Source organism: Octodon degus, unplaced genomic scaffold (genome assembly GCF_000260255.1).
Source record: "Octodon degus isolate 3935 unplaced genomic scaffold, OctDeg1.0 scaffold00018, whole genome shotgun sequence".
NCBI lineage: Eukaryota > Metazoa > Chordata > Mammalia > Rodentia > Octodontidae > Octodon > Octodon degus.
The window spans coordinates 16,786,405-16,808,276 of record NW_004524594.1 but is presented as its reverse complement, the minus strand read 5'-3'; the positions used below and the strand labels follow the sequence as shown (position 1 = coordinate 16,808,276).

The 21,872-nt window shown below is 55.0% G+C and overlaps 1 protein-coding gene across 1 annotated transcript; it reads right to left on the bottom strand.

Annotated features, from left to right (window-relative positions):
* Positions 1-458: 458 nt before the first annotated feature.
* On the bottom strand, positions 459-18,978 carry Cd81 (CD81 molecule). The gene is made up of 8 exons (XM_004627088.2): positions 18,687-18,978; positions 7,195-7,309; positions 3,730-3,827; positions 2,450-2,524; positions 2,166-2,270; positions 1,729-1,830; positions 1,127-1,213; positions 459-1,051 (listed from the first exon to the last, which is right to left on the bottom strand). The coding sequence occupies exons 1-8, from the start codon at positions 18,750-18,752 to the stop codon at positions 989-991; spliced, it is 711 nt and encodes a 236-aa protein (XP_004627145.1). The 5' UTR covers positions 18,753-18,978; the 3' UTR covers positions 459-988.
* Positions 18,979-21,872: the final 2,894 nt, after the last annotated feature.

Genomic DNA, 21,872 nt, shown 5'->3' with positions numbered 1-21,872 from the left:
TGGCCTGGGCACTGAGCCACTCTGCTCAATGGAACATTTACAGGCACCTAGACAAGCAGGGAAAAAAACCTTGAAATGTTCCAGAGGGAGCAGTGTGTCCATTCTTCACTAAGTGTCCCTTGGGAATAAAGGGTGGGGCGTCTTGCAGTCCCGCCCCCGGCACATCCTGTACCAAATTCCCTGGCCAGCCCCTCCTGCCTCTGGACAAGCATGTCCAAACATTGATGTAAGAGTGAGGTCAAAGCCAGAGCAGGTATCCCAGAGCCTTGTGAAGGGCACCCACCACTTGGAGAGTTCCCTGAGGGTCTAGTCTTGTCAGTGTGGCCGGCAACCCCTCTTGAGCTGGTTTACCTTGGGCCCAAAAGTCCAGAGCTGAGTCATACCAATGCCAGACCCCTCTGTCCCTTCAGCTGCTCCCTGCGTTTTAGGTAATCTGACACAGGAAGGGGGCCCCACAGTCTTGTTAGCATGCCTGATTTTCCTTCTTTATTAAATGTCTGTTTCAAGATGTAATTAAGTTGAAGGTGACATGTTAGAAAGGACAGGTGCATTGAAGGCATAAGAGTGCTCACAGACCCAGCTCTTGAAATGGGGGCAGGAGAGGAACAAGGTTTAAAAAGGTGAGCCATGCAGCCCACAGAATGGGCCAGGGGTGGGCAGACACAGCCCCCTCCCCAGCTTGGCCACGCTAAGCATCCGGGTGAATGGTCTCTGGGAAATGCCTGGCTCAGCAGGCAGAACTCCTCAAGGGGCCCAGAGACATCTCCGAGACCTAGCCAGCTCCACCCCCTACACGCCACCTACAAGTGACGCCAGCTCCAAAAAGTCATAGGAAAGTTCAGAATGAAAACAAAACCTCAAATGTAAAAAGGCTAAGTGTAGCAGAGTAATACCGGAAACATTATATACACAGGCAGCAATGCCCGCAGCAGCCTCCGGGTCACTCTGGGGGCACTGCAGGGGTCCCCGCAGCTGGTACCACAGGGCCTCAGTACACGGAGCTGTTCCGGATACCACAGCACAGCACCATGCTCAGGATCATCTCAAAGATCTGTGGGAGGACAGTGTGGTCAGCACTACAGGCAAGCAGAGGCATCGCGGCAGAGTTCCTGGCCATCCCACTCACCATAATGACAGCAACCACTATGGCCGCGATGCCAATGAGGTACAGCTTCCCGGAGAAGAGTTCGTCAATCTTCTTGTGGCAGTCTTCCTGCAGGGGTGGCCAAGGTGTGGTCAGGGGTTGGCTTCAGTTCCAAGGAATGGAGAGGACTCACAGCCATCACCCCTGCCTGTCTGAGGAAAGGTGGGTGCAGTGGCCACACATCTGCCCACCCTTTACCTTCCACTGGCTTAAATAAAACATGGGATCTACTGCTCAGAGTTTTGAGGTGACAATTATTGGTATCAGTAGTGTCCTAGTCACTGGTGTGATAGATATTCACGGAAGGCAATTTATCCAGGGTACTTACTGTGGCACACCAGCTGTCAGGAGGCCAGGACCTAGGTGCCCACAGATGAGTGGAGCTGTGTCTCCCAGAGCTCCTCAGGAGACCCTCCTGGGAGGCTTCTGCCCTCAGATGGGCCCTGCACACAAGCCCTGCCCAGCCCTCCCAGCAGAGCAGCCCTGACATGGGCCTTGGTTCCATCTGGCTTGGCCCACAGGACCCACCCAGGACCCACTTGTGTGTACAGACTCAGCTTTCAGCCCCACCCACTGCTGTGCACCTTCCAAAAGGCATTTATGACGGTGGTGTCCGAGGGACACAGGTTGTTCCTCAGCACCGAATTGGACAGCGCAGTCAATGTGTTGGAGCCACAGCAGTTGAGCTGTAGAAATCAAGAGCATTGTGGTTATCTCACCAGGCAATGGAGAAGATAGCCCATATCTATAGGCCTATAGGCCATGTCTATAGGCCATACATATACATTGCCCCGCCATCCCAACATGCACCCAGGACCAGCCTTCCTCCCTGGTTAGATGCACTGCTCAGACATCCCCCCATTGGCCAGATTCAAGAGGTTCCTGCTAGGAAATGGATCACAGAGGGGACACCCCCCATCCCCACCAGATCCTGAGGTCTGGGCTGAAGTAGGACTCATCTAAGAAGTCCCCCCCCCCCATCCTGCAGCCCAATCCTGCTACCCAGCCCAGCCAGTCGTACCGTCTCATGGAAGGTCTTCACCACAGCCTTGGCATTGTTCGCGTCATCATCCACCACAGCCTGCTGCAGAGCTTGGTCATAGAACTGCTTCACATCCTTGGCAATCTGGGGGAGAGGCATAGTCACATACAGTGGAGGCCACCCTGAGGGCAGAGCCCTATACTTTAAGCACCACCTATGTGCTCAGCCCGAGGCAGATCCCAAGGACTCCAGAGAGCCTCTGAAAACTATGGGCTAAGGTGACCCACCACCAGCAACCTGGGCAATGCTCCTTGTGGGCTCACCTGGTCCTTGTTGACAAAGCCCCAGATGCCAGCAGCCACCTCACAGGCAAAGAGGATCACAAGGCAGGTGAAGAACTGGGAACAGTGAAAAAGAGCATAGGCTGTGGGTAGGCCCAGCCAGCATGGGGCTGCCTTCTACAGAAGACAGGCCCATGGGACCAACGGGTGTACAACAGGAAACAGGCAGTACCTACCAATCCATGTAACCTATCTGGAAAAAAAAAAACATGGAGCCACGAAGGACAGAGCCTGAAACACAGCCCCTATAGCAAGATGCAGGCATGCTCGTCCTCCCACAATGCCTGCCTCTGCAGGATAGCCTCCTGGAGGAGGGCAGTTGGGCCAGGGCAGGGGGCTGTCCACAGGTGACAAGCCCAGGTGGCTGCAGCTCCTTCGCAGTGATGGAAAAACTTTTAGTGCTTTCAGTGACACACACAACAGCCCACTGCAACATGAATGCCACAGGTTTGCTGCTACTACTACTAGGGAGAGGTTGGCTCAGCTACTCCCACCCAAGCTGGGCAGGCCCTGGGCAGTACAGCTGGGCCTCTGCTTCCTGCTGGCAGGTGAAGTCCCCAGGGACACCTGACGCTACCCTCAGAGTCGAATTCAATCCCTAAGACATGTACGGCTTTCTTTAAATAAAAAGAAAAAAGAAAAAAAAATCCTTTTTGTAACAGTTATGGGTCTAGATGCCCCCCAAAGCCTCATGCAGTCATGGTGGTGGGCTTCTAGAGTTCACAACTGATTCATGGTCCAAAGCTGGGATTACGGATGTAAGTGCTACAGCCACCCTAGAGCAGGCAGCCTGCATACAATATAAAGGGCAGAAATCTCTCTCTCTCCTCCCCTTTTGCTCTTTTCTCCCACCATGAACTGTTGCCCATCTGCCATACCACCTTGCCATGGAGCCAGCTGAGTACGGACTGAAACCTCCATAAACCATGAGCTAAATCAACCTTTCCTCTTTTAACCTTCAGTGTTGGGTAGTTTGTCTCAGCAACAAGAGAAAAGCAACTAAGTCAGTAACTTAGGAACGAGACATGATAGAGATCAACCATAATGGGATCTAATTTAAGATGCCAACAAGAAAACCAGAAAAGCCAAAATTCTGGCAAGATGTTAAGGCTGCCCAGTGATCCCTAGCCCAGGCTGGGGAGGCCCAAGTGTCACATCCAACGCCCTTGGGTCTACTCTGATGCCCTCTTGGTTGCCTACTGCTGGGCCTGCTGGATCCTACTTTTCAGCATCAGCCCGGAACCCAGACTTCCCAACCTTACCGTCCCCAGCAGACACTGGGACTCCTGGATGGCCCCATAACAGCCAAGAAAGCCGACAAACATCATCACAGCCCCCACAGCAATGAGGATGTAGATGCCTGTGGGGGAGAAGGTCCAGGTGAGTATCCTCACTGGAGGAGGATTTGGGGCACCGGCACTCACTACTCGTTCTCCCTGGCTACTTGAGCCTTGTCTGTGCCTGTGTTTTCTTCCATGGCATGGGAGGGCCAACTATGCTGAGGCCCAGAGAATACTGCTGACAACACTTCAGAGATCTTCCAAGTGGGGCACATGACCCATCTGAGTCTGCTCCCAAAGCCTTTAGGAGGGGCTGGGAGAGACCACCCTATTTTAGCATCAAATCACATACCAAGAGTTATATGGTGGGCCCAGTTGTTGGTAGTAGGGGGCTGTGCAGAGAACCCGGGGATTGGTATGTGAAGGGAAATGAGGTGAAATCCTTTCATTGTGGCCACACAGCAGCCCCACCCCACCCCACCTATCCCTGCCCTTAGGGACACCAGCATTTGAGCTGGAGTGTTCTGTGTGTTTATACTGGACGGGAAGGCCATCAGGCAGGAGTCTGCTGCGTGAGGTGGCCAGACCCATGATGGAGTGGCAGAACAACTTGAGTCTGTGCTGGAGCCAGTCCACCCTCATTTGCCACACCCACTGGATTGGCAGTGCATTTCTGGAGAGGCAGGCAGGGTCACCAAAGGGTAGGGACACCAAGGACCAGCATATGCAGTGTCTCCTTGCCTGCAGCCCCCCTTTTCCTTTGGGAAAGGCCACAGTGTCTCTGCAGGGCCCTCCCAGCTCCTCATCCTTCAGCAGACTGGCCCATCTCCTGGTCACCATGGAAATGCTGCTGGGCAACCCAAGCTTCTTGTAGGGAGCCAGGGCCATTGTCCTCTACTTGGCCAGTGGGGGGTGGAGGAGCTGGAGTCCAGGATGTGCTGTGAGGCTTAGAAATGGACTGCATCTGGGGCCTGGCCTTCTTGGCTAGCACTGAACACCTGGCAAGGGGAAACTCCCCACAGCACACCTCACTGGTGGCTCTCCACTCAGAGACCAAAGCACACTTTAACTGAGTTTTGATCAGGCCTCCAGAACCGTAATCTCAAGATGAGGCAGGGCACCCACCCTCTCTCTCACTAGGTCATGTTCAAAGTAGAAGTTCAGACCATCTTTCTCCACATGGAGGATCCTTCAGAACCAGGAGACCCAAGTGGCTTTAGTCCTGGGGCTGCTCACAGCTCCTCAGCAGCAGCTGCACCCCAGCACAGCCTGGAGCCCTTTGGCATTTCCCAGGGTGCTGAGAGAGCCAGCCAACCCTCCATCTTCCCAGCAGTGGATAAAGCGCCTTTGTGAAGGCCTGCATCTGCTCCCAGCAGGGCCCAGCCCAGAGGCAGCAGGGATGCCAGGGGCTTGATTTGGGAAGGGCAGAGATGTGGAGGGATGATCTGAGTGGCCCCATCCATGGGGCACAGGCAAAGGCCCCAGGCCAGGGGGTGGCCGGCGCCACCATTCAGCGCCCAGCCTGCCAAGCAGTCCAGTGCCTGGGGCTGTTCCCCCAACACCCAGGAGGCCTTAGCTAAGGAGAGGTGGGAAAGTAGTTCAGAGCAAAGAACAGTGAGAACACACTGGCCAGAGACCTGCTTCTGATGCTACTCTGCTTTGGCACTGTGGGGTCTACCTGGCAACTCCTCTCTTGCGGCACCACTGCACAGTAAGAACCTTAGGAGCTCCCTGGTGTCCACCCTGCCAAGGGCCAAAGGTAGGAAGGAGGCCAAGAGGATCTACAGCCCTCTGTCCTCACATTCGGCTCACCCTCGCAAGCTCCACCTGGGGCAAGCTAAGCCTTCCACTCCTGTCCAGCCATGCCGGGCAGACATGGACTCACACAGGGACTGCTTGGCTACCAGCATAGCTGCCAGGCTCTGAGAAAGTGGCCTACGCCAGGGCCACTGTACCTCTCTCCCTGCAAGACTACATGGCCCCAAAAGAGTAGGAGTGGGAATAGCCCTCTCCTACTGTGGACAGAGGATGAGGAATATGCAAGGAGTGCCTCACTCAGATGGCCAAAGATGCACCTACCTGTACTGGAGGGCAAGGCCAGGTTTGTTAGGAGGCCCTTTGGACCCCAGATGCTCCTGATTATCTGGGGGTGGGGGACAAGCCAGGTGTGGTGACGCAAGCCTGTAATCCCACCAACTGGGAGGCTCGGGAAAAAGAATTTGAGGCCAGCCTGGGCTACATAGTGAGTATAAGGCCAGCCTAAACTGCATAGTAAAGCCCTCTCTCAAAAAGAAAAGGGGAACAAGGAACCAGGGAGAAGATTCCTGGGGGAGACCAGAAAATATGGACCAGGTCTTCCATGCTAAGATGTAGGGCACAGCTAACAGGTTGCCTTCTGAGGACCTTGGCTAGAGCACCGAGCGGCAACACAGGGGCTCCCCTTTCTCCTGTGAGGGCACCAGAGCACCAAGAAGGTGCAGGACCCATCCCTTCCCTCACTGCTCCCAGGCAAGGGACCCTCCCTAGGAACAGCTGAGCCCAGAAACACAGTCAGTCACAGGCCCTTGCCTCTCCGGAACACAGGGGTCCTCCCTGGCCATGTTCTCTGGACCCATCCTGGTCTATTCTGTCTGTGGGAAGACAAAGAAGACCAGAACAACACCCTTTGGCTTACCCACTTGTGGCTGCCCTGTGGTGACTGGGGTAGGGGTGTGGGACTTGTCAGGAGCCCTATTCAACAGCCAGAACCACCTGCTAAGTCAGTGGACAGAGGAGGGACAGGCATTCCTTCCAGGCTCCACTTGGGGGGAGGAGGACTCTCACTAGGCTCCAGCCAGCTGAAGTCCTAACCCTGAGGCTCCTCCTTTACAGGGCAGGACCATCTCACTCTCATTTCAGAGTGCCAAGGCACTCCACCCTCCGCCAGGACAAGGTGGAAAGCTGGGCCCTATAGTGGGCCTCCTGCTGGGCATCTCCACTCCTAGCTCCACCCCTGTTCACAGGCATCCTAATAAGGCAGCCTACCAAGACAGCAAGGTAGGGAGGTCTGTGAGGGGGGAGGCGGCTGAGTCACACTGTCCTCCCAGCTCCGGCCTCCAGCTGCCTCAGCTGCTTCAGGGCAGGTCAGGCATCCAGCCCCACCCTACCTGGGAACCTCCCCAGAAAAACCTAGTTATAATAAGCATCATGCACCACCCTCGCACCCTCCTGACTCCCCTTCAGCCCTCCCAAATGCTGTCCTGGCTGCTGCCCTCCTGTTTAGGCCTAGCTTGAAGCAATTTTGGGGGTTCCCACCTAGAGGCCCATTTGCAGCCCAATTCTTCAGCCTCTGGAACCTCCAGGCTGCCTCCTGGCCCAATTACCTGCCCCCAGGAAGCCCTCCCTGACCACCTGTCTGCAGCTGCCTGCCTTGACCTGCTGGTCAGACCCTGCCCATGTGTCACTCACCCACATAGAAGGTGTTGGGTGCCGGCTTGTTTCCCAGCTCCAAGTAGAGCAGGCTGGTGGTCTGCGGGTCATGGCGCAGCCACAGGGCCACACCCAAGATCACTCCTCCGGCCAGCTGGGGGAAAGAGTAGGGACAGTGTCACAAGTAGCCCAGAACATGGTGGGGTGTGAGAACTGCGCTGTGCTGAACATCCGAGCAGGCAGCTCTAGTCAGGAGGGATAGAGCCTTAGTTGGGACCACGGCTGGCTTGTCAGTGCCATTCCCTTGAGGCCGGGGGATGCAACTCCAGGGCAGACTGCCAGGTCAGATACAGGGCATCTAAGATTAACTTCTTTAGTCCCATGTATCCCAAATACTGAATGGGACATAATTCTACAAGATTTTTATTGTTCTGAAGTTCCACAGGCACTGTTTTTATTTGCTAAATCTGGACCGAGGTCATAGCAGGACCTGGGCACCCAGGAAAACCAGGCCCTCCTCCAATGGGTCATTTGGTGATTGCCAGAGGTGTGCTGGGAACCTCAGAGTAGGAACTCCAAGTTTTGCTGCCAGGAGGAAGGGTGGAAAGCTGATGCTGCCAGGGTCTTTGTGGGGTCTGTGCCCCCAGGGAGCAGCAGGGCATGGCCTATGATGAAATTATTGCCACTGTGGTACTGAGAAGGGAAATGCTGAGGGCAGGTGGCTGTGATACCCATGGGAGAGTCAGGCTGAGAGACACACAACAACTGGTTATCCTGCATACAGGAGACCAACAGGTGACCATCTCTAGTCAGGTGGGACCCGTCCTTAAGGAAAGTCCTGTCCACTAGGCCGGGGGCCACTCCACTGCTGATGGTGCATGGGGTCATCTTTTGCCATTCCTGGTACCTGGCACCACATAGGGCACTTTACAGAACACAGTATTCAGGAGTGACTGGGAAGCCGAGTCCTGCCTGCCTCTGCCTTCCTCCATCCTAGAAACTCTCAGCTGATGCTTTTATGTACTCCTCAGCAGGGCAGGGGTCTCTGAATAATAGCAGTGCGGACTCGGTCCCCTTCAGCTCCTTCTTCATATCTCCCTGGGTATGACAAATGGCTCCACAGACCCTCCAAAGCTGAGGTTACTGACTCTGGGACAGGGACGAGCTGCCTGGGTCCCTGATGGGGGTAGGTAGGAGTGCAGCAGCTGAGGTATTTGAGAGGACAAAGCAGTTGTCCTTTGTCTTCCTTCAGGCCTTTGTCTTCCTCAGGAGGACTCGGAGACTTGCCCAGCACCATTCCAGCACACCAGCTGTGGCTACTCATGGACAAGGACTGCCTAGGGAGGTCACAAGGGTCAGGCTGGTGTCCCCAAAAGGAATGTACTGCCTGGCTCAGCTTCCCTGAACCCCAACAGGTTGTCTTCCTCCTGCACATGCTTTTGCTGAAGCCAGGCCTTGGGGGTTCTGAAGGAAGTAGCATGGGGACACAGCCCAACAGTCTCCAAAGGAGACACAAAGCTGGTGAGCACTAGGGCAACGATGTCCCCCAACAGGAATGCCCAAAGGACGATCTGCCTGGAGTTTGGTGGGAAGGCCTGGGCCAAAGCAGGCTGCCTCTTGGCTTCCCGGCTCCATCCTCCTGTGTAAGTAGGTGCTAGCAGCTCGCCCCATAAAATGCACAGGGTGGATGTCAAAGAGGAAGGAAAACTGAAACGTGGGCTTCAGAAAAACACCTGGTGGTCCAGTTCCTACTCCTGTGGTCCTGGCTGGGCAGCAGGGCCCTGAGGTGACAGGAATGTGCTTAGGAAGGTGTGCAAATGTCCCAAGGAAAGCCCCAAGCAGGCCCGGGAATCCCCAGGCAGGCTGGCTTAGGCCCCACAGAAGTAGGGTGGAGGAGGAACTGTGGGTTTCCAAGCCACCTCGCCTCACCCTCCAAGCCAGGGCCAGGGCCAGGGCACCTTCCCCCAGGGCAGGAGGCCAGAACTCACTCTCCCTGCTCCCCTCCCTTGGGCCTGAGCTGTAGTTTCTCGGCCCTTCTTCTGGAAACTGAACCTTATTTATAAGAAGCTCACCCCGTTGTTTTCACATTCCAGTCTGGGGGAGGATGGGCCCTACTTCCCCACTGGGTGCTGGACCGAGGCTCTTGCCCACTGAGCAAGCAGGGTGTGTGTTACAGCCAGTGAGGGCTCGGAGCACCTGCTGGCTGAAGCAGAAAAGGCCTGGCAGCTGACACTCCGAGCATGGCCCGCAGATGACAAGGCTGCAGTGATGCCAGGGGCCCTCAGGCTTCCTGAATCCTGTAGGAACAGACAGACGGTCCTCTATGCTTCTATGCATGTCACACTGTCAAAGAAGGGAGGGAGGGCCTGGGACCGTGCGGGGGAGGCAGGACAGTGAGAAGTGGGAGGCGGCCCCAGGGAGCTGTGGCGAGCTCCTCTTGAGCTGCCTGCCATCTGCGGCTCCAGCAGAAGAGGTGACAGGCTGAGTTGCCCTGGTAACTCTGGCTTCCTTGTGGCTTTGAAAATGTCAGTCCAGAGGTTGCTCTGAAAGGTGTTCCAGGCCAGAGAGGTGGCAGACAGGGAGAGCCCTGCCCTGTCACTCCCTCAGTGGTCAAAGCTAACTGCCAATCCTAACATTGCTACAGAAGCTGTGGGGGCCGCCAGCAGGTTACCACCTTCCTGTGCCTCAGTGTCCCCACTGAGCAGCCTGGTGTTGGCCCAAAAGCTGTTCTTTGGCGTTCACCCTGGCTGGGCAGGGGTCATCCTCATCCTCCCTGCACAGCCTCCCACGGGTGAGGCTTGGCACAGCACCCTCTCAGAGCAATGCTGCGCTCCCAGAAACCCATGGGAGGACAATGCGTAGCCAGCCCCCAAAGCCCAGGAACGGTGAGCTTCAAGCTCAGTAGCCACTTCCTGCTCTGTTTGAGAAGGAGGCTTTCGGTTCAGACTGCAGGGTAGCATGGAGAAGCTGTCTCTCTGAGTCCATGAACCCCATTTTCAGTGATAACAAAGGGTCTGACACAGGCTACTGTGCATGAGAGAGCCTAGTCTAAAAATATAGACTTCGAAACTTTCAGTTAGAAAAGCAATGGGCTGGAGGGGGTTGGGGAGCAGCACAGAGGCGGGTGAGGCAGCTGGGACTAGCCTTGCCTACCTCACCGTCCCTAGGGTACTGCCCACTAGGGGCAAGGCCACTAGGGGCAATCAGAGGCCCTTCTGGTGGGACTGGAGTAATGAAGATTGTCTGGCACTGGGCTGGTGCTGCCTCCAGACCTCCATCCTCCTGGCCTGTGCTCAGACCCCCAGGGTGGGGGGCTAGATAGCCAGGGGAGGGGCCTTGAGTTGGAGTCATGACACCAGTGGGGAAAGTGAGGTAATGGGGAGGGGCTACTCCCTAAGGCCACCTACAAATTCCTCCACCCTTGAAAGTATACCTGTCACAGGCCAGACTAGCAGGGCAAGAGGAATCTAGAGAGCCCGAAGCCTGAAAGAAAACTGCTCTTCAGCTATGGGCTAGAACCAGCAAGTACCTAATAAAGGATTAGTAGCCAAATATATAAGAAGTTTGCAAAGACAGCCACCCAAGTTATAAAAGATGCCCAAAGGATAGAAAGGCACCCCAGATACCAGATACCAAGGACACCTAAGCATTGGAAAGGGGGCTGCCCTCCCCCTAGACCACCATGCAAGAGCCACAGCCAGACCCCACCCCGCCCACTCTACTGGCTGAACCTGAGAGGACTTGCCACCTGCAGTGCCTGTCACAGCCTTGAGAGGATGCGGAGGGCCCAGGATGGTAGGGGGGAGGCAGGAGGGTAGGAGATGGCGGGTGACCCCAGAGAGCAAGCAAGTTCTGATGAAGCATGGTACAGTCATTAGTTGGGTGAACTCTACACCTCCTCTGTACCCCAGGGATCCACCTCAGGTATGCACCCAAGAGAAATGAGCACAGGCTCACGCAAGACTCATAGACCAGAGTTTCCAGCAACTTTGCTTCTAAAACACTAGAGAGAGTTTTTGTGTCTGCTTGAGAGACAATGATGCTTGCTGCTGGCCACCAGGGCCCCTCGTTCTGGGGGGGTCCATCCTGCAGTGGAATTTGCTTCAGTGAAACATCTCTAAACAACCTGGGAAAAGAAGAGTTCACGCCTCTGCCTCCATCTATGTGACTGTAGGAGAAAGGTGAGTATCTACTAAGAGACTCAGCAGTTCTGCAGGGGAGGGATTACAAAGCGCCCACAGGACAGGAGTATAATGTGGCAAAACTTCTTGTGTGCGTATTTGTACACACCAGTAGGTCAATTACTTCTAAATAAAGCTGTGTAAAAAGCCCTAGTCCCTGGAGACTGAATGCAAAGGGGAAAGGGCCCAGCTGCTACCCTGGTGCAGTGTCTTCCCACGTAAGAACGAGGGGCCCTGGTGGCCAGCAGCAAGCGTCAGGACACGTTGGAGTCCTGTCCACAGGCCCAAAGTTCTAGTGTAAACCAAAGTCAGGGATTGCAATCACTAAGGAACATGTGTGCCAATTAAACAAAGAGTCAGCCCAGTATCTGGGGAAAATGAGTGTGGTGCTGGAGGAATGCCCAGGCACGAACAAGGGCCAAGGGTGGCCAAGTCCCGGAGTACTGTTTGAGCTGGCCCACCACAGGCCAGTCTCGGCCTCCATGCTTCCCGTATCCTCCTTTGTAAAATGAGGAAATAAAGGCCTGGAAGCTAATATACAGAGGCTGCCGGATGTCACACCCAGCACCTGACAGCAGGGACATTAGGATCACTGGTATGTCTTCTAGACAGCAGAATCTAGGGTTTCTTCATTCCTTTCTTTCCAGATAGAATGGCACACCTGGGATCCCCAGACACCTCTCTATTCAAAGCTGTCCTGTGGAAAGCAGCTCTGGCCACGTGCTCCTGCAGCCTAAGCTACTCCCTCATCCTAAGATACTCCTGCTTAAGGCTGGGGGACACAGAAGAAAAGTCCCAGGTCTGGGTTCCTAGAGAGCTCCATGCAAAGGAACAGAAAAGAGTATTCATAACTCTATAAAGGATTCTGCGTCTTCCTCCATCCTGGGAATTAATAAATAACAGGCTCTACTCTGAAAGGGGGCGGGGCTGAAGTATGCTGGGTCCTTGCCCAGCCTGTCTGTTGTTTCCCAGAAGCAGCTGAAAGGGAGCAGGCCTGGGATGGCCTTCCATGCCACAGCAGCCAACAGCCTACCCTCAGCCAGACCCTGGATGGGAGCTCGGTTTTGGGGGGGCTTTCCCTCTGCAGCACACTCCACCCTACTGCACCCCACAAAGAAACAGGGATCAAATCTCTTCATCTGGCTCACCTAAGTGGTCACCCCAAATACTACCAACACATTCCCAGGAATCAGGGGGCTAGGATGTGGCTCAGTGATACAGTGTCTGCCTTCCATCCCCAGCACGCCCCCTCCCCCCAAATATAAGGACAACAAGGACTGCTAGCCTGCCTCTTTTGAGTAGTAGCTAGGCATTAATCTGTAGCCCAGACCCTTGCTTGATGTTTCTAGACTGAGGACAGAGTCCTCCCTGAGGGACACAGGAACTTTCTCAGGTTGTTTTCCTGGGAAGTGGACAGCCACGGTAGCCTCACGGAGCAGAACCACCACAGTAGTCACAAGCAGGAAGGAAGTGTACAGAGAAGAACAGGAATCCTTACCTCGGTCAGGAAGCACAGCTCTATTCACAGGGCCCCTCGAGCTCAGGAAGCTGCTGTCTCAGCCTCTAAAAATAGGTGTCAAGGCAAAGACCTAGCCCCTGGGGCCTGCCGGTTGGGCCAGGACATGAGCACAGGCTGTGGAGGATGCCTGCTGTTTCAGGATACACCAGGGAGTTAGTGGGCTGGGGCATCCCAGGAGAAGACCTGGGGCTGGCTACTGCTCCCCCTGCTAATCTGTGTCACCCCTGCCTTCCTCTGGGAAGTCTGTTTCCCTACATGGTCCTGAGGGAAGGGGTTCACGGACCTAGGGGGCGACTGTGATCTGTCAGAGATGGGCATGGGGACAGTTGGGTAGCCAGGCCCTCTGGCTATATGCTTCAGACAAAGAGGTCTAAGTGGGCTTGGCACCTACTGGGGAAGGTGATGGGAGTTGGGGTCTCAAGAAGGGTACTGAGAAGCCCTAGAACATAGGGCCTGGGATATGGCTTAGTGACGTAACATGTGCCTGGCAAATGCAAGGCCATGAGTTGATTCCAAATCTAGAGAGGCCCCAAAACAGATCAGGTGTTGTTTCCAGCAGCACCCAAGTGACCACCCGCACCCTCTTCCACCTGGCATGGACAGGGTCATGCAGTTGATACAACCCTAAGGGATATGGAACCAAAGCTTGTGGGATGGGTTGTGGTTCCAGTGTTGCCTTACCATTTCCTCATGTGGCTCCCTAGAAAGCTGTTTCCCTGTCACCCCAGTCTGATAACAGCCTAGCATGGCAGGGTGCTAATCTGAGTGACCTGTTATCATCTCCTCAGGCACACAGGGAGAGACTGCTGCCTGCAGGTGAAGTCTACTATGCTCCTAGGGTGAGGAGGCTATGCTTCCCACACTGCTGCCTCTCAAAGTCTCCAGGGCCTACTACACAACTCATAGCTCAGGCCTCTGAACCTTAGGACAACAGCTCCAGGAAGGTGGGCGGCCTGGGGTCTTCATTCCATGCTAGGTACCTCTCAGCGCCAGCAGGAGCTAAGGGTCCGTGCAGTGCAAAGCCAACCTGAATCCCAAACACAGTAACGGAACAGGTAACAGGGCACAGGTGCTGCAAGCCCAGCCTGAGAAAGCGCTGATGATCCAGGACCACAGGGGCAGAAAGTGATTGTTAGGGTGAGATGCCCCACAGGAATCACAGGACAACCAGGCTATCATTCAGTCTTGCTGTCCAGGCTTTCTCAGAAATGACGTCATCTCAGTAACTGGGGCAAGGACAAGGAGGGAAGCACCAACTCTCTGAGAAGGGACACATCTTCAAAGACAGCAGAGGTACTGAATCTAGGCTCTGACCAACCTGGAAGGTCCCCTGCCCCCAGCCTCTACAGCACCTGGACACCATACCTGGGCCCTCTCAGCCCCCTGCCTGGAGCACCCTCATCACTAACCTGAGGCGCTTTCCTGCAACAGAACTCTGGGCATTCCAGCTCTAATGCACCTCCTACACCCGCAGCCCTTCAGCCATCACCAGCCTTATGTTTAGCATTCCTTCTATGGACCTGCACAGAGAAGGCACATGATCCTAGGAATGAAATCCAGTTATCAGCTGGCCATGGCCACCTGCTATGAGGTGCCTCCACCCACCACTGAGGGATCCCCTGAAGGAACTTCAAGTGTTCTCAAGTAGCTGAGCATCTGCTCTGTAGCCCACCAGGGAGAGTAACTTAGGCTGGACCCAGAAGGCTGAGGTATATGTGTGGAGGAGCCAGGGGTTACAGAAGTCTGGAGGTTCACGGGAGACACCCATACACTGGTCACAGTGCACCCTACTGGACAGCAAAGATGGCTGAGGGCCAGCTCTGCTAAGCCTGGTTCCCTGGGCAGGAGTCCTGGAACACAGGGTGGGCACCTCCAGTTCTGGAAGGCCCTTCGCCAGGCAGGGGCATTGCCGGGTCCCAGGCATCAGGGCCAGAGTGGCTGCCATCTAGGCTTCTCTAGTCCCTCCCCTACTCCCCTCTGCAAGCCTTCTCCAAAATGCCAGACCAGTGGCCATCCATGGGCACCTGGACTTGGCCTTGTTGACTCTGTGATGGAATCTTGTCCCTCTTGATGGGACATCAGGTGCTGAAATAAGGGTGAAGAGAGGGTCAGGGTCAGCATCCCACTGTACCTACAAGTAGTTACTCAGAGCTGGGTGTGGTGGTGCATGCTTATAACCCCAGCCCTCAGGAAACTAAAGCAGGAGGATTGCTAGGAGCTCAAGGCTAGCCTGGGCTACATAAGCCAATTCAAGGTCAGCCCTGTACTACATAGTGAAACTGTCCCAGTAAAAGAAAACAAAACAAAACTAGTTACTTGAGCTGAGGATTAAGGGCAAATTCAGTTTCTAGAGGCTGACCTAAGTTGGGACAGGAGGAGAGAAAAAGAAAACCCAGTAGGCTGCTGAAAGAACAGGCTGGGGGCCAGGCATGGTCGCACATACCTTTAAGCCGGCACTTGAGAGGCTAAGGCAGAAGGATCACTGCAAGTTTGAGGCCAGCCTGGACTATATACTGAGCTCAAGCCCAGCCTGAACTGCCCTCTCTCAAAAGGAAAAAAAAAAGGGGGGGGGATTGTGGGCTCTCTTGGAGAGGGTGCCAAGGTATGGGCACCAGAGCAGACCTAACCAGAGAGACCACTGGGGTCTCAGGGCCCTGCCTCTTAGTCCCAGCTCTGTGCCCCTTTGTGTCAGACACCTCACAGGGGCCAGCCTGCCCAGGGACAAACCACAGACTTCCTCTTCTAAGTTCAACTCAGCCTAACAGTTGGTAGGGTAGGGTTATCTCCCCAAAGCTGGGCAAGCCAGACAGCCTAAGGGCACCGGGGGAAGTCCACTTGACCAACCGGTGAAACCAGGCACAGGAAGTCCTCACCCCCACTCAGCCTGCTGGGATTGTAGCCCCCATTCAGGACGGAAGGCAATCGCAATCGTCCTGCTAAGTAACAGACAGTCATGTGCTGTCTGGAAGGTTGGAATGAGTGCCAGTTAGCAAGGCTGCTAATCAACCTCCTTCTGCGTTGCCACTGGCCACATCAGGTTGGGGGACTAGCCAGTCCTGGGCAGGGGACATGGCCCTTGTCTCAGCAGGGACTGTTGACACTTCTCTTGCCTCCCTCCCCCAGCCATCTTCCTGGAGAAGACCACTGTCACACCCATGAAGAAATCAGGGCTCCCACAGGGAAGTCACCTGCCCCAGGACTGGCTAGCTGTAGAGTAAGCAGACACAAAAGACCCTTTCTCCAGCCAGTTCTTCGCAGCAGCAAGAGTCTCAGGTACTTGCCCTCTCTCTCCCAAGGGGCACATGTCCATGCTACTTGATGAAGCATCTTGGTGAAGCTACCTACCCTGCTCCATGCCAAGTCTAATGCCCAGCCAGCCAGCGAGCCAGTCACGGAGCTCAGGACCCTGCTGGCCTCCTAAAAGACTCTGCTTAGGATACACAGTGTATGGCACTGCCTGGCCCTGGCGCAGTGGGTCTCAGCTCAGGGCATGAGAGACAGTAAGTGAAAGTACACATGTGAACGTAGGCAGGTGTGCCAGGGTTCCTCCCTGGGAAGGCCAGCCTACCCAGGACATTTCTTCCCACAAGGAAACCTTCCTCTCTAAAAGGGAAGAAACTTATTTTAAAAAGTTGCCCATTGAAACAACTATTGTCAACCTATTATTCTCACTCCTAGGCTGAGCCCTAGTACCATGCTTGGTCCAGGCCAAAGGGCATCAACACCCCCCTCCCCAGACACTTCCTACATGACAGCTCAGCTCTCCTTGGCTACGATCCCTGGCTAGACATCAGGCCCAGCATCTATTTCCTGAGCCTACCCTGTGCCAAGCCCCTCACTTTGCACTTGGGTACATTAGCTAATGTGCACCCAATCTCTCCTTCTAAAGGATCTAGAACCAGAGCAGTGAGGTGGGGATCCAATGAACTCCAACTCATTGACATCATTGTGTTCTTACCACAGAAGAATTTCTATGATGCTGGGAGCTCAGGGAAGCAGAGGCTCTTCTGTGGGGCAGTGCCAGCCTACATCTCCTGGCTTAGTTCTGCATCCCTAGCCCTGCAGGGCCCAGCAAGGAGGTGTGGCTCTATGAGACTGGATGGATGCAATTCTCAGCTCTGAGCTGGGCCCTGGGAGAAACAAGGAGAGGCTTGGGAATGTTTCTAGAGCTCAATAAAGAGCACCTCTGGTGATATGATGGGCCTCCAACCCAGCTGCCTGGGAAACAGCCAGACTCACCTAGACCCAGGTCTCTGGAGAGATGGGGGCGGGGGTGGGGCAGCTGCTGCAAATGTGTCCATGGCTACTTTCAGCTCCCTGATGAAAGTGGGTGTCACCATTCCACATCCTGGCTAGAGAACCAACAGAGGGACACCCTGGGTACACATTTACCTCCTGCTTGCTGAATAAAGCAGGTGGACACTAATAGACACCAACGGCTACACTGGGCAGGAAAAGTCCCAACCATCAGCCTCAGTGTTCTTCATGGGAACCCAGTAGGTCACACAGCCCTCCCAGCTTGGGACAGTGTGATGTGCTAGCCCTTACTCTGCTCCTAACTGAGTTCAATCCTATCTCTAGACCATACTCCAAACATCTCACTGCCCCCAGATCCACTGTGGGATCCTTGGTGTCCAGATGGAAAACAGATGTCCCTATTTTCATACTCCAGGGGCTGCTTTAAAAGTTTTCCCTCTCTGCCTTAATATGAAAGACACACACACCGCCTAGACACATCTCTAGCCTTCCTGGGATGGAGGAACAGCAGCAGGGCGCTGGGAAAGGTGACAGTCACTGGTCCAGAGGAGCAACCAGCAACACCCGTCCTTGAGATCAGTCTTCACCCCTCCCAATTCCAGCACCACAGGAAAGGAAAACAAAGGGAACACAGGGTATAGCTGCTTCCCAGCAGAGAAGACTGTGTTGGGAGACAGTATCTCTCAGCACTGAGACTCTCTTACACCTGCCCTGACACACACGTGACACACACATAGACAAGACACCTGCTCCCAAAGTGGAGAGCACAGCCTAGACACAAAAGCCAGATCCCTGTTGCAGAAACCCAGCCCCCAGGTCTGTATGGTCACCCTTGGCCTGTATCAAGGGTCCAAACTGGAGAGAGAGATGAGGCTGTGGCTGGAATCTATGTGGGTGAGCAGGGAGATCAACCTCAAGAACTAAGACGTGGTGCGCACGAGCCATCAGATCTTGAGCTCAGCCTGGACCCCGACTCCCAAGAGGGTCCCCAGGGTGGTAACAGAAGACTGTAGGGTGTGTGAGACTGGGCTAAGAGCAGGTATGTCGTTTCCCACGGCTTGAGCGGAATGTGAGCACACCCCCCAACCCCTGCTGCCGCCGCCACCGTCGCCACCGCCGCTCATCCAGGGGTTGTGGCCGCGATGAGCTCATGGGGGCGGGGCGAGGGGAGCCCCGCCCAGAGCCCCCTCAGTCCCCGCAAAACAGGGTGGTCCCAAAAACAGCAACTAGGAAGCCTGCCCAAGCCCTATGCGGAGAGGGGTAGGGGGTACGCGGCTCCTAACGCGCCTGTAACCAGCAGGCAGCGGGAAAGGCAGAGGCCCTAGAGCGTTGCAGTCTGGCCCGGCCGCAGGGCTGGGCCGCGACGGGCGGAGGGCCGACTCCCGGCTCGCTGCCCGTCCCGGCCGTTCAGCGGCGCGGCGGCCCGGGACCCTCGCCCCGCGCCCGGAGCCCACAGGTGGCCTCACAACTTCGCCGCAGCTAGGCGCCCCCCTCCGCCGGGCCTAGCGCGAGGCAAGCGGGCCTGCCTGAGGTGCTGTGCGCCCGCCCCCCGCGATCCTCACCCTGCCACTCACCCAGAAGACGAAATTGAAGACGAAGAGCAAGTACTTGATGCACTTGGTGCAGCCCTCCACCCCCATGGCGGCTCGAGGCTGTGGGGCACGGGCCGGTACGGAGCGGCACGCGGGTCGGGGTAGCGGGGCTGGTTGGGCCGGGAGGCTTGGCGGGTGGGCCGGGAGTCCTGGGCGCCCGGAGGCTGGGGTGCAGCGGGTGGGACACGGGCGACTTGAGGGTGCGAGGCCTGGCTGGGCTTACAAGGGTCGCAGCTGCTCGAAGCGCGCTCGCGGTGGCTGCGCACGCGCCCCGCTCCGCGCGGTTTATAGGCGCTCAGGCCCCGCCCCCATCAGACCCCGCCCCTCGGTGCCCGCGCCCCCTCCCTGCTGCCTCGCCTAGTGCCGCGGGCGCTGAGATGGGGATGGCCGGGCAGGGCTTGCCTCCCCGACCACATTGCCTTGGCAGTTGGGAACTTTGGTGCCACCGAACCCTCGGGGTCGGGGTGCACTATGCTGCTGACCGGGTGTGTCCCCGAGCTGGAGTTGCGTAGGGCTCCGGGCTCCGGGCTCCGGGCTCCGGGCTCCGGGCTCCGGGCTCCGGGCTCCGGGCTCCGGTCTCCGGGGCCTGACTGCAGGGCGGTGCCTGAATAAGCAGCGAATAGCAGTGGCCTAGAAACGCTGCTCCCCCTGTCCTCATCTGGCGCCTTGGATATTCCGGAGGACTCCTTGGAGGGGTTGACGAGCCTTGCAAAATAGCATGCGTTGTCGGCCAAGAACTTGGGTGGGTGTGAAGCCAAAGCAGCACAGGGGCCTGAAGGTCTACAGTGCCATTCCCATAGGCAGCCAGTCCCTAGTCCCATGGAAAGGGGAGTCGCTTGTCCGCCTAAGAGGAGTCAGCCTTTAGAAAGATCGCCACTAGAGTATCCCCAGGTCAAAGATAAGTGCCTAAGCCCTCAGCCATTTAGGAGATCTCCCAAATACTGTGCTTTTCACCCTTGTGCCGGCATCCCAGGATCCAGAGGTGGGCTGGCATCTTCCGGAGGGGGCCAGAGAGTAAGGGGTGCTTTCTCCCCAGGTAATGAGGGAATGCGGTCACGATGCCGACACCCCAATAAAGGTTTCCTGCCTCCTGCCTCCAAAAACACTGGAGAATGAACTATAGGACTGCTTCAACAGAGCTCAGCTGGAGATGACCAGATACAGGCTGCAGAGGCAAAGCCTTCCTTCAGCCGGGTCATCCACCTAGTCACAAGGTGTGCTGAAACTTTTTGCAGGGATGAGTGGGATCTGGGTTCGAATTGTGTGCCACTGTAAGTCACCTAGATGGTCAGAAGCTAAAAGGGGCAATAGAAAGATAAATAGGCAGCTTAAATGTTTTGGGTGGGTGCGGTTGCTCCTGTAATCCCAGCACTTTGGAGGTTGAGGTAGGAGGATCACTGAGTCCGAGGCCAGCCTGGGCTATATAGTGAGATCCTGTCTCCAAAAAAATTTTAATTGAAAAAAAAAAAAGAAATACCATAAAAAACACATTGCCAAGAACAATGGGATATGTGTTTTCAAAGTGTGAAGGGGAGGTATCTTGAGGGGGAGCAGTGGCAACATGTCTTTTACTGTAATAAATTTTCAAATTTAAACATCTGCCATGTGTTTTGATCACCCCTCATTGATCAAATGTTTACGGAAATTTCTGTCCAAGAAAAACAAGATTCTGTCCTAATCCACCTCATTCGCTGTATATGGCACTGTATGATTTCTCACTCTTCTCTAAGATCAAATGACCATGAAAGGTAAACTTTTTAAATCTATTTAGAACATCTAGCACATTGAGGCAGCCAAGATAGTTTGACTAAAGACACTCTGGACAGAGAACTTTCAGAATTGCTTGAGAAAGTAGCAAGAATGATAAGTGTGTTTGAAGTGAGAGGGAATACTTTGGAGGGAATTAATGACCGTGTGTAATTTACTGTAACAATTTTTTCTAAAACTTTAAACCTTCAGTGTATTTTTTTAAAATCATACTCCATACTGTACTAGACAGAAAAACTCTTGGAATCATCTGTTCCCTGCTAGGTTTGTAGTTTTCTTAGAGATTACTTTGTAAATTTGTCTTTAATTTTTTTTGTGTGTGAAACCAGGGATTGAACTCAGGCCCTTGCGCTTGCCAGGCAAGCGCTTATTCTACTGAGCCATCTCCCTGGCCCCTGTAAATTTGTTTTTGCTTCATGCTTGCATATAAGCTACAAGCACAAGTTTACAGCTGATTTTATGTTTGGTGTATGTCAAAGTGACAATAAAAAGAACTGAAGTCTTCATGTGAGTGTCTGTAAAGACTCTTTGTTTGAAGAGGACAGAATGGGCCTCATTGTGAAGCAAATCTCTTTTGATTCCTGGGCACCTGTTCTCCCACGACTCTTCACTCTCTCCAGCAATGGAGATACTTCCCACCAGGTATGGGATACACACTGGGTCCTTGGGCCAGCAGGCCCCAAGGCAGGTTGTGCCAGCCTGTTCTTTTGTCTTTTGTGGTCACGCACCACATGCTGTATAGAGCCCGCTGAGTGCTAGGTGCTCATCCGGGGCTGGCTATGGAGAGCCTGGCAGCCAAGTGCTCTCCTTCATGTTAGCTGGAGGCTCTGGCGGGAGTGACAGGTGTCACTGTGCGGTGATCACATCAGCGCTGAGGAGGGAGGACCCAGTGGCAATGGGCTGCCATGAGTGAAAGGTGAACTAATGGGAACAGGCACAAAGGATTGCTAGGAGGTTGGCCACAGGTCTGTACGGGGATGACCCCATGGCCTGGCACCTGTGAGGCCCACCTCTGAAGTGCTCTCCCCGGCACTGCCAGTTTGACCTCATGAAGACCTCAGGGAAGCCAGAGACACCATTACATAATGGATGTTAGTGTCGTTCTGGGGCAAGTGGGCACCCAGGAGCCATCTCTGCTAGGGTACATGTGGTCAGCAGGGCCCAACAGGTCTTCCATTGCACCTCAGAGAATGGGGGCAAATACAGCTGAGCTGTGTTAAAGGATGAAGGGGAGAGGCGGGGAAGGGCTTGACCCTGCTCTACCTGGATGGGAGGTCCCTGCAGGGTCAATTGTTCTGGCAAAGGGAGGCAGATTGTGGCAAGTAGCAGCCCAGCCAGGCTTGTGTCCCTGTGTGTGACTCTGTGCAGGTTCTTCATTTTCCCATCTGCAGTAGAATGCCT